We start from the raw sequence: 11,603 nt of genomic DNA on the forward strand, positions 1-11,603 counted from the left end.
TAGACTTGTTTGGTAATAGTCGTTTCATCACGAGTTTATAGTTTATTTTATTGATTTAGTTTATTTTTTAGATGCTATTTCGAGTAGCTTATGAACTTATTACTTATCATTTTTCTTCCAATTTTACCCTTATTATTTTAACTAAAATCCACCATTATCCTAAATATACAATGAACCTATAAAGTACATTTTTGCTTATAAAATGTTACAGAGGGGTAGTAATTTTGACGCAAAATTCAAAAGGGACACTTATTTAGTAGCTATTAGCATCATCAGCCAAATAGGAAGAAAAAGTTGAGATAGTGATTAGAGGATGAAGTTTAGCTTAGGCTAAATTGTATTTAATCCATTTAAATTTCACAAACTTACGAGTGTGACCCTCTAATTTTCAAAATAACTCTTCTGGTTCAATATTTATCCTTTTGTAAAAGGTTAAATTTGGAAAAAGTCAATGCTGATGTGACAAGTCACATAAGTGACTCAGTTGTCATGTCAGCTTCTTTTGCCACCTAATAATTAACAAAAAAAAGTAAAATAAAAAGGAATCTAATTAAGGAAACAAAATACAATGACTTTAAAGTTCTTTTGCACTTTATGCTTTAAGAATAGGAAATAAAAACAAACAATAAAAGATTATAGGATGTTTAGTAAAAAAACAAATCATAAATCACAAAAAATATAAAAATTTTAGTCAATAAAAAAAATAATCGAGAGAATATAAAAATAAAAAGATAAATATATTGTCAACAAAAAAATAATAATAAGATGACTATAAAAAAAACCAATAAGTATTTTAAACCTAAAAATTAGTATTGTAAACCTAAAAAAAAACATAAAAGAAGATTGGCTCAAGCGTTCTCAGCAAGTAACCACACTACCAGTCCTCACTATTTATATTTTTCGCCAACCATTGTCTTTTTGTGATTTCTGATACATTCATGATGGTGCAAGATAGCAACGACGCCGTTACTTCTCAGTTACTGACGGAGGAAACAACCACCGTCACACACAAACTCACTACTTCCATTGAAACCCTAACTTCAGCCCCACAGTCAATACCTACTCTTCCCTTTGATCTCGTTGCTGAAATTCTGTGCAGACTTCCCGTGAATTTACTCTTACAACTTCGGTATCTTTGTAAGTCTTTCAATTCTCTGATCTCTGATTATGATTTCGCCAAAAAACAACTTCGAATGTCAGCTGCTCGCCACCACCTCATCGTAAGATCTCAGAGCAACTTACGTGGACTATGTCTTCTTGATTCCCCACTCCCTTCTGTTTTTTCAACTTCTAGGGTTACACTTAAACAGACAGAACTCAATTACCCTGTTAGTCTCAACAATGGATGCCGTTTGAAGGTGTGTTCTTGCGACGGCATTCTGTGTATCAACACCACCAGCCCTCATGAACGTTCTGCTATTTTGTGGAACCCTTCCTTTAGAAACTTCAAGATATTGCCTCCTTTGGAATTTGAATGGGAATACGGTACTGCTCCACCAATATATAGCTTTGGGTACGATCATTTCATTGATAGTTATAAGATCATTGTTGTTTCCTCAGCATACTGGAAAACAGAAAAAATTGAAGTTGGTGTTCATTCTTTGGGTACTAATGATTGGAGAAGGATACATGAAATCCCAATTTCCGGTAAGATTTTGGAATCAGGAATATTTGTGAGTGGCACTATTAATTGGTTGGTATTTGATATCTCGAACTGGAGTAGTGGTTTGGCTACAATTGTTTCTCTTGATTTGGAGAAGGAGTCTTACCGAATGCTTCCGCAACCTGATTTGGAGTGGCATACGTGGAAGAATAGTTTGGGGATGTTGAGGGATTGCTTGTGCATCTTTGATGGTAGCGATGATATGTTTTTTGATGTTTGGATTATGAAAGAGTATGGAAATAGAGAATCTTGGACTAAATTGTACCGTGTTCCTCCTATGAGAAATCATATTACCAAGGTTTTATATATGTCTGAGGATGACCAAATGTTGGTGGATTATAATGATTCGGGAGTTGCTGTTTACGATTACAAAAACGGCACTTTTTTGAATATTCTCAAGATTGAAAACCTGAACTGGTGGTTGATGAACCCAAAAGTCTACGTTGAGAGTTTGATATCACCTTAAGCACGAGATTCAACTACAAGATATATATGGTTAGTTTCTGTTTGTGTCATTTATTTTATCCCTGTTATGATTATCAGTGACTTGTTGGATCATTGTATAATAATGGTCGATGATATCTACAGTACACGATGAAAATTGCTGTTATTTTCCATTGTTTGGTTAGTTCGAGTTATTGATTCTTGCTCGTTGTGCATTATATTTTAAATAGTTCACAATCATGAATTGTGTTAAATGGTTTGCTGCAGAGTGCAATTTATTCATAAACAAGATCTAATTCTTGCAATGCTTCTATTTTATGATGTATGTTACATTCAACTCAATGGATTTAATAGTTCTTTGTTCCAGATGAATGAGTTGGCATGATCTAAAACAATGGATATAACAGTTGATGAACAAGAATGTTAACTCACTTGGGTTGCTCTAGTGTTGTTGCTTGGGTTCTTGGAGTATGCTCCTCTCAAGGTCTTACGTTTGATTCTCACTGGTGTTATTTTCGGTGGGTCAGTGCATACAAAGCAAAAAAAAAAATCTGGCTTTAAATGGGCCCCTCGCAAGTGGGCGGTGGTATTGGTTCTCTTGAATTAGTCGGTCGTAGGGCCGGATACTAAGTTTTTTTTAAAAAATAAAATAAAAAATGGAGGCATCAAATACAAATAACAGGTGGCAATATAAAATTGAAACCATGTTTTAGTTTCCTTTATAAAATTCATGGATATGCCTTTGATTATGCAGAAGTTTTGCAAAATTATTTTAAATGGCCTTGAAGTTTTTTAAGTTGAACTGGATTACAGAGAGATTATTGGTGCACTAAATTGATAGTGCAATCTCATCAATGCTCATTTGAAAAAATTGGTACTGCACCTTGATTTAAGGTGGTTTGTATTGTGCATAATCTATAGTGTGGCTTAAATGTCAAGTATTTAATCTTTGTTCATGATTTGTGATCAGAAAGTCTTATTTGTTTTTCTTAATCATGACATTGATTCTTGGCCTCCTTTGAATCACAATTGCACAAAATTTATTTTTCTGTTCACCATGAGTATCCGATCCGGCCCACTTGACTGTCTAATCCAGTGGTGAGGGATTTGAATAGAAAAGGAGGCCAACAATTGTAGTTAAACTGATTTGAGACAATGATTTACTTATGGGTAACTACTTATTAGTGTTCCTGAGCATTAGTTAAAGAAACTAAAAACATAACATTTCTTATATAAAATAAGAAAATTTTATACAAATTTTAAGAAAATTTCACTATATTTAATTCTTTAACTAGTATTTTTAAGATACTAGTTAGCATTTTCATTTCCTTATATTTCATTTAGAAGAAAAAGATAAAGTTGAGTTCACGATACATCTTAACACAATTTAGATTCATTGTGAGTTTAATATTTACTTTGCATTACATATGCAAGGGCGGATGCATGCATATGCTCATGGGGGCTCAAGCGCCCACCAAAAATGAAAAATTCCTTTACTAGTAGTAATATATTTCAGTTAAGCCCCCAATGATTAGGTCCTCTAACCATTCAACAAAAAAATTATTTTTTCTATATTTTGTAGCAATATGGATGCTAACTTTTGGATGTATTTTGTAGCAATATGTTATGGATGTATTTTGTAGCAATATGGATGCTAGTTTATGGTTATATTTTGTAGCAATATTGATGCTATAGCTTATGGATGTATTTTGTAGTAATATGGATGGATGCTTATTCACTTTAATGGATGCCACTATGTATTAATGTTGATTTTGTATTAGTTTGAAAAAAATCATGAATTTTATGGTTTTGTATTTACAGTAATGGCATGAAAAAAGTCATGAATTTTCTCTTGACAGGGTAATGGCTTTGTAATTACAGCAATGACTTTGAAATTTTTTTCCTCAATATCGTAACAATTTGGTCCTTTGTTGCTTACATCTGTACCAATTAGGTCCTTTATTTATTCTATCTGTAACAATTAGGTCCTTTATTTTTTCTATCTGAAACATTTATGTCCTTTAATCATTTTATTGGTAACAGTTTTATCCTTTGTTTCTATTATCTTTTTCACTTTCATCCTGACACTAGCCATTTAACGCAATCAGAGAAAATGTAATGTTCACTACGAATTGAACAAATTGTCATAACATCAACATTACACAAATTGACATACCTTAAGCATTACACAATTTGAAGTTCGCATAAACCATTACAATTGACATAAGTTTATGCAATCTAAAATTTCATCAACACCAAAAGCCACATAAACATTACACAAATTAAAGTTAACAATAAACAAATAAGAATAAGAAGCTTCATATTATTCTTTGTCGATTTTTCATTCTCGTGCATCTTCATTATGGTCTTTTTTAGCGTCGCATTTTCCAGATCTTTCTGTAAACATTCTCTGCATCGTGTTTGATTTTCATGCTCTGGCTCTGAGTACCAATCAAAAAATCCACAACCACAATCAACTTCACGACTCTGTGCAAAATCAAATTAACGTTATTCATATGATTCACAACCCATAAACTCATAATGTTTGACAACCCATAAATTAACTAGAATTAAAAAACTCATAAACATAAATTTGGAAAACCATAAACTCACCACAAAGTTTCTACAGCCCCATATTTTTTTGCCTTTGTTTGGACCTTCTTTGGTTACTATTCGAATCACAGCTTTCACTTGACATAAGCAGTCTGGTGCCAAATCATTCCGAATGAAACTCGTATTGTACCTAGAGTTATTGTAGCTTCTGGAATTCGAAGAACTGGTGCGCATTGAAGCCATTGAGAATTGCAATTTCACCCAATTTCGTTTTAGGGTTCATAAATTGGTTTCCCCCAATTTTATCTGTTTATAGAGTAAGAAAGTGTGACAAGGTGGAATTTCCACGTAGAAACATGTTTATTTAAGTTTTATTGACAACTCAGTAACAGTGCTGACACATCAACATCTTCTTAAACGGAAGTGACGAAAAGGACTAAAGTGTTCACGTATTGAGAGATAAAGGACCAAAACGTTACAAAAAAAAGATAAAGGACCAAAATGTTACAGGAAAATAAGATAAATGATCTGTAGTGTAATTCTGCCAAGAAAGTAAAACAAAATAAAGATTCAACAATTTGATGATTGTATAATTTTTTATTTTTGTGGTGATCAAAATGATTATGTATAGTGTACAAAGCTACTTGTCATATTATATGATTTTTTTTACAAAGAAAACATCAACATATAATAAATAATTGAAATTTCCAAGTTAATATTGAAGACCGACCACACGTGAAATTTGTATTCTTAGAATATTTTGCCACGAACTTTGTGATAATGAAATCCACCGCAAAGTTGCAAGTTGCATTTCTTGCAAATTTAAAATCAACGTTGCTTCTGCAATTTAGCTTACTTTATTCATGGTAGTTTTTAATTTTTATTATGGCTGCTCTAAGCTAATTTCTTATATTAAAGGCTGCGGCTGTAAAGGTAAAACATACCTTGTATGGAACAATATCTTTCTAAATGTAACCATTTTTATAAGAGGAAGATTCCGGCAGATTACTTCCGTTTGATTTGATTTTTTTTTAAGTAGTCTGGTCGTTAAAATTTCACCTTTTTAAGGTGAATAACTGAGAGTACTAGTTCGAACTCCAATCCCGACAATAATTTGCAATGTTTCTACCGATTGAACTATGCTCATGGAAACACTGTTTGATTTGATTTTTACTGGGCTTCACTAATATTTATAAAAATATGTTGATTCCTTCTCTAACTTTAAACATTCTCATCTATGTTTCCTTGAACGATCGATATGTACCAACTACCTAAATATTTAAATATAAAGTAGATAGCCTCAATAATGTCTACTACTTTTTAAGTAGTTTCCTGATTCCATTTTGAATCTCAAGTGTGAATACGGGTGGCAAAACAGGTTGAATTTGTTGGTTTGTTTAACCTGATATTTTAGGTGAACTGCATCGATATTCTAAATTCGACCTTTTAAGTTGATCCGTTCCATTTAACTCGTTAGAAAAATAGGACGGTGGGATACAACACCAAATCATTAGTCCCACTATTATTAGTATGTTGTTTGAGAGGCTTATTTTGGTAATAATTGCAACAAATTATGTGAACAACTAAAAAAAAATGGTTTAAATTATGAATTTTTATGATTAATTTGAATAGAATAAAATTGTTTGACAAACCGGCTCACTAAGAGTCAACACGAGATGACATTTTGAACTTAACTACCTAAGTTTGCCCTACTCTTTCTGTCCCATTTTCGATATGTTAAAATTGAGTCAGACCAATCCGCAACCATCTCGCTTTGTCATTCTAAGTGTGAACCTGGCCAGGGGCGGATCCACTTGTAAATGAGGGTCGACAGTTGCACACCCTGAATTTTTATATTTACTCATAATACCCCAATATATTTTGCACTTGCACCCCCTAAATATATTCATTTGCACCTTATCCATTGATTTTGTCCATGGACCCATTGAAATTGAAAGAGTTTTTGAGATGAAGGTTGATGAAGTTGATGCTATCGATTAAGGAACGAAGTGATTTTGAAGTCGATCGGACTCGGAGAAGAGATGGAACCGGTAAGAGGGAGAGTATGTTAGTGAATAATTCTGGTGGAATGTTTGCCATCGACGATGAGATTGGGAAGTGATTTTGATTTAAGCGATTTTTTGGTGTTCGTCATCTGCTCTTCTGCAGAAATCTTTGGTATGATCCTCAACATCTGTTGGTTTCGATTTCGATTTGATCCCTCACGGTTGTGGAACGATGGCGATGGCGTAGTTGATTGTACGGAAGGAGGGTGAAGGGACGCAAAGGAGTATTTCCGGCGAACAATTTAGGGTTAATTTGGGCATTTTGTCTATAGATGAATTTAAGAGAGTGGCCCCATCAAGATGCCAAGTCACTCGCGGGATTTTCATGACAACAACTCTCGTGCCTTTCAGCATTTTCCTAGAAATAAACCAAGTGGGTAAGAACGATAAGTCCTAGCTCAACCGACAAAAAATGCCAAAATTGTTAGGCCAAATATTATGACCCGAGATCAAGATAAGTCAGAAAACTATTTCGAAATGGCCTTGAAGTTTTTTAAGTTGAACTGGATTACAGATAGATTAATGGCGCACGAAAATTATTATAGAGTACTCTTTGAAAAATGGGTACTGCACCTCGAATTATAGTGGTCTCTAGTATGAGTAATCTATAGTGTGTCTCAGATGTCAAGTGTTTAATCTTTGTTAATGCTTTATGATCTGAAAATCTTATTTGTTTATCTTAGGGTGTTTAGAATGAGGTGATCACAAAATAGATTTATAGTTTATGTCTTATAGCTTATAAGTTAATAGACTTCTTTGATAATAGTCGTTTCATCACAAACTTATAGTTTATTTTACTGACAGATGCTATTTCGAGTAGCTTATGAACTTATTACTTATCATTTTTCTTCCAATTTTACTCTTATTATTTTAACTAAAATCCACTATTATCCTAAATATACAATGAACCTATAAAGTATATTTTTGCTTATAAAATGTTACGGAGGTGTAGTAATTTTGATGCAAAATTCAAAAGGGACACTTATTTAGTAGCTATTAGCATCATCAGCCAAATAAGAAGAAAAAGCTGAGATAGTGATTAGAGGATGAAGTTTAGCTTAGTCTAAATTGTATTTTTATCCATTTAAATTTCACAAACTTACGAAGTGTGACCCTCTAATTTTCAAAATAACTCTTCTGGTTTAATATTTACCCTTTTGCAAAAGGTTAAATTTGGAAAAAGTCAACGCTGATGTGACAAGTCACATAACTGACTCAGTTATCATGTCAGCTTATTTTGCCACCTTTTAATAACAAAAAAATAAAATAAAAAGAAATGTAATTAAGGAAAAAAATACAATGACTTTCGGATTCTTTTGCACTTTATGCTTTAAGAATACGAACAAAAAACACACCATAAAAGATTATAGGATGTTTAGTAAGAAAACAAATCATAAATAACATAAAAACAAAAAAATTATAAAAAATTTAGTCAATAAAAAAAATTATCGAGAGAATATAAAAATAAAAAGATAAATATATTATCAACAAAAAAAATAATAATAAGATGACTATGAAAAAAAAAACAATAAGTATTTTAAACCTAAAAATTAGTATTGTAAACCTAAAAATAAAAACATAAAAGAAGATTGGCTCAAGCGTTCTCAGCAAGCAACCACACTACCAGTCCTCACTATTTATATTTTTCGCCAACCATTGTCTTTTTGTGATTTCTGATACATTCATGATGGTGCAAGATCGCAACGACGCAGTTACTTCTCAGTTACTGACGGAGGAAACAACCGCCGTCACACACAAACTCAGTACTTCCATTGAAACCCGAACTTCAGCCCCACAGTCACTACCTACTCTTCCCTTTGATCTCGTTGCTGAAATTCTGTGCAGACTTCCCGTGAATTTACTCTTACAACTTCTGTATCTTTGTAAGTCTTTCAATTCTCTGATCTCTGATTATGATTTCGCCAAAAAACAACTTCGAATGTCAGCTGCTCGCCACCACCTCATCATGAGATCTCAGAGTGGACTATGTCTTCTTGATTCCCCACTCCCTTCTGTTTTTTCAACTTCTAGGGTTACACTTAAACAGACAGAACTCAGTTACCCTGTTAGTCTCAACAATGGATGCCGTTTGAAGGTGTGTTCTTGCGACGGCATCCTGTGTATCAACACCACCATCCCTTATGAACGTTCTGCTATTTTGTGGAACCCTTCCTTTAGAAACTTCAAGATATTGCCTCCTTTGGAATTTGAATGGGAATACGGTACTGCTCCACCAATATATAGCTTTGGGTACGATCATTTCATTGATAGTTATAAGATCATTGTTGTTTCCAACTGCTCTTCGAAAAAAGGAAAAATTGAAGTTGGTGTTCATTCTTTGGGTACTAATGATTGGAGAAGGATACATGAAATCCCAATTTCCGGTAGGATTCTGGAATCAGGAATATTTGTGAGTGGCACTATTAATTGGTTGGTATTTGATATCTCGAACTGGAGTAGTGGTTTGGCTACAATTGTTTCTCTTGATTTGGAGAAGGAGTCTTACCGAATGCTTCCGCAACCTGATTTGGAGTGGCAATTTTGGAAGAATAGTTTGGGGATGTTGAGGGATTGCTTGTGCATCTTTGATGGTAACCATGATATGTTTTTTGATGTTTGGATTATGAAAGAGTATGGAAATAGAGAATCTTGGACTAAATTGAACCGTGTTCCTCGTATGATAAATTATGTTACTCATATTACCAAGATTTTATATATGTCTGAGGATGACCAAATGTTGGTGGATTATAATGATTCGGGAGTTGCTGTTTACGATTACAAAAACGGCACTTTTTTGAATATTCCCAAGATTGAAAACCTGAACTGGTGGTCGATAAACCCAAAAGTCTACGTTGAGAGTTTGATATCACCTTAAGCACGAGATTCAACTACAAGATATATATGGTTAGTTTCTGTTTGTGTTATTTATTTTATTCCTGTTATGCATGATTATCAGTGACTTGTTGGATCATTGTATGATGGTCGATCATATCTACAGTACACGTTGAAAATTGCTGTTATTTTCCATTGTTTGGTTAGTTCGAGTTATTGATTCTTGCTCGTTGTGCATTATATTTTAAATAGTTCACAATCATGAATTGTGTTAAATGGTTTGCTGCAGAGTGCAATTTATTCATAAACAAGTTCTAATTCTTGCAATGCTTCTATTTTATGATGTATGTTACATTCAACTCAATGGATTTAATAGTTCTTTGTTCCAGATGAATGAGTTGGCATGATCTAAAACAATGGATTTAATAGTTCTTGAACAAGAATGTTATCCCACTTGGGTTGGTTTTGGTTTGGGTCCTTGGAGTATGCTCCTCTCAAGGTCTCAGGTTTGATTCCCGCTGGTGCCAATTTCGGTGGGCTAGTCCATACAAAGCAAAAAAAACTCTGGCTTTAAACGGGGCATCGCAAGTGGGCGGTGGGATTGGTCCTCTTGGATTAGTCGTGGCCGGATACCAAATAGAAATAACAGGTGGCAATATAAAATTGAAACCATGTTTTAGTTTCCTTTATAAAATTCATGGATATGCCTTTGATTATGCAGAAGTTTTGCAAAATTATTTTAAATGGCCTTGAAGTTTTTTAAGTTGAACTGGATTACAGAGAGATTATTGGTGCACTAAATTGATAGTGCAATCTCATCAATGCTCATTTGAAAAAATTGGTACTGCACCTTGATTTAAGGTGGTTTGGATTGTGCATAATCTATAGTGTGGCTTAAATGTCAAGTATTTAATCTTTGTTCATGATTTGTGATCAGAAAATCTTATTTGTTTTTCTTAATCATGAGTCATGACATTGATTGTTGGCCTCCTTTGAATCACAATTGCACAAAATTTATTTTTCTGTTCATCATCGGTATCCGATCCGGCCCACTTGACTGTCTAATCCAGTGGTGAGGGATTGGGATAGAAAAGGAAGACAACAGTTGTAGTTAAACTGATTTGAGACAATGATTTACTTATGGGTAACTACTTATTAGTGTTCTAGAGCATTAGTTAAAGAAACAAAAAACATAACATTTCTTATATAAAATAAAAAAAAATTATACAAATTTTAAGAAAATTTCACCATATTTAATTCTTTAACTAGTATTTTTAAGATATTAGTTAGCATTTTCATTTACTTATATTTCATTTAGAAGAAAAAGATAAAGTTGAGTTCACGTTACATCTTAACAAAATTTAGATTCATTGTGAGTTTAATATTTACTTTGCATTACATATGCAGGGGCGGATGCATGCATATGCTCATGGGGGCTCAAGCCCCCACCAAAAATGAAAAATTCCTTTAATAGTAGTAATATATTTCGGTTAAGCCCCCATGATTAGGTCCATTAACCACTAACCATTCAACAAAAATGTATTTTTTCAATTTTTCATTACCTTAATTTTTTAATTTTCACGCACTCTCTCGTAGACATTTTTTTATGTAAATGAAAACGAATTAGTCCGTAATTAGCCACTCTTTATCTCCCAACCATTTTTTATCTCTTCCTCTTATAGTCTTCTTTTTACTTCCCTTCAATAGTTAAAGTTTAGAATGGATTGTGGAATCGTATGGGAGATGAGTGGTTGAATGACTGTTTAGTTACATAGAGTGACATATTTGATAATGTTGATACTGAAAAAATCATCAACATTTTCAAAATATGAAGTCTCGTAAAGGACAATTGTAATTTATTTAAGCTTTTATGTATTTTGTTTTTTTTTATTGTTGTAACTGTGTAGTTTTTTTTTTGTCATTGTGAATGAGCTAAGAGAGGTTCAACACATGGCAAATTGTTGGATTGAATATGGTATTGAGTTTCACGTTGATGATATGTGATGCATGTTGTTTGTTATCGTATAAAATATAGACACCATTTT

At 33.1% G+C, this 11,603-nt stretch overlaps 2 protein-coding genes across 2 annotated transcripts; both read left to right on the forward strand.

Annotated features, from left to right (window-relative positions):
• The first annotated feature begins 907 nt into the window (after positions 1-907).
• Positions 908-2,129, forward strand: LOC123911540 (F-box/kelch-repeat protein At3g23880-like). Its single transcript, XM_045962976.1, has one exon. It carries the CDS (start codon positions 939-941, stop codon positions 2,127-2,129), a length of 1,191 nt encoding a protein of 396 aa, XP_045818932.1. The 5' UTR covers positions 908-938.
• A 6,170-nt stretch (positions 2,130-8,299) lies between these two features.
• LOC123911541 (F-box/kelch-repeat protein At3g23880-like) lies at positions 8,300-9,832 on the forward strand. The gene has a single exon (XM_045962977.1). It carries the CDS (start codon positions 8,411-8,413, stop codon positions 9,599-9,601), a length of 1,191 nt encoding a protein of 396 aa, XP_045818933.1. The 5' UTR covers positions 8,300-8,410; the 3' UTR covers positions 9,602-9,832.
• Positions 9,833-11,603: the final 1,771 nt, after the last annotated feature.

Source organism: Trifolium pratense, linkage group LG2 (assembly GCF_020283565.1).
Source record: "Trifolium pratense cultivar HEN17-A07 linkage group LG2, ARS_RC_1.1, whole genome shotgun sequence".
Taxonomy (NCBI): Eukaryota; Viridiplantae; Streptophyta; class Magnoliopsida; order Fabales; family Fabaceae; genus Trifolium; species Trifolium pratense.

What these genes read in the sequence shown, in the direction of transcription:
- LOC123911540 (XM_045962976.1), top strand. Translation starts at nt 939, where the DNA reads ATGATGGTGCAAGATAGCAACGACGCCGTTACTTCTCAGTTACTGACG.
- LOC123911541 (XM_045962977.1), top strand. Translation starts at nt 8,411, where the DNA reads ATGATGGTGCAAGATCGCAACGACGCAGTTACTTCTCAGTTACTGACG.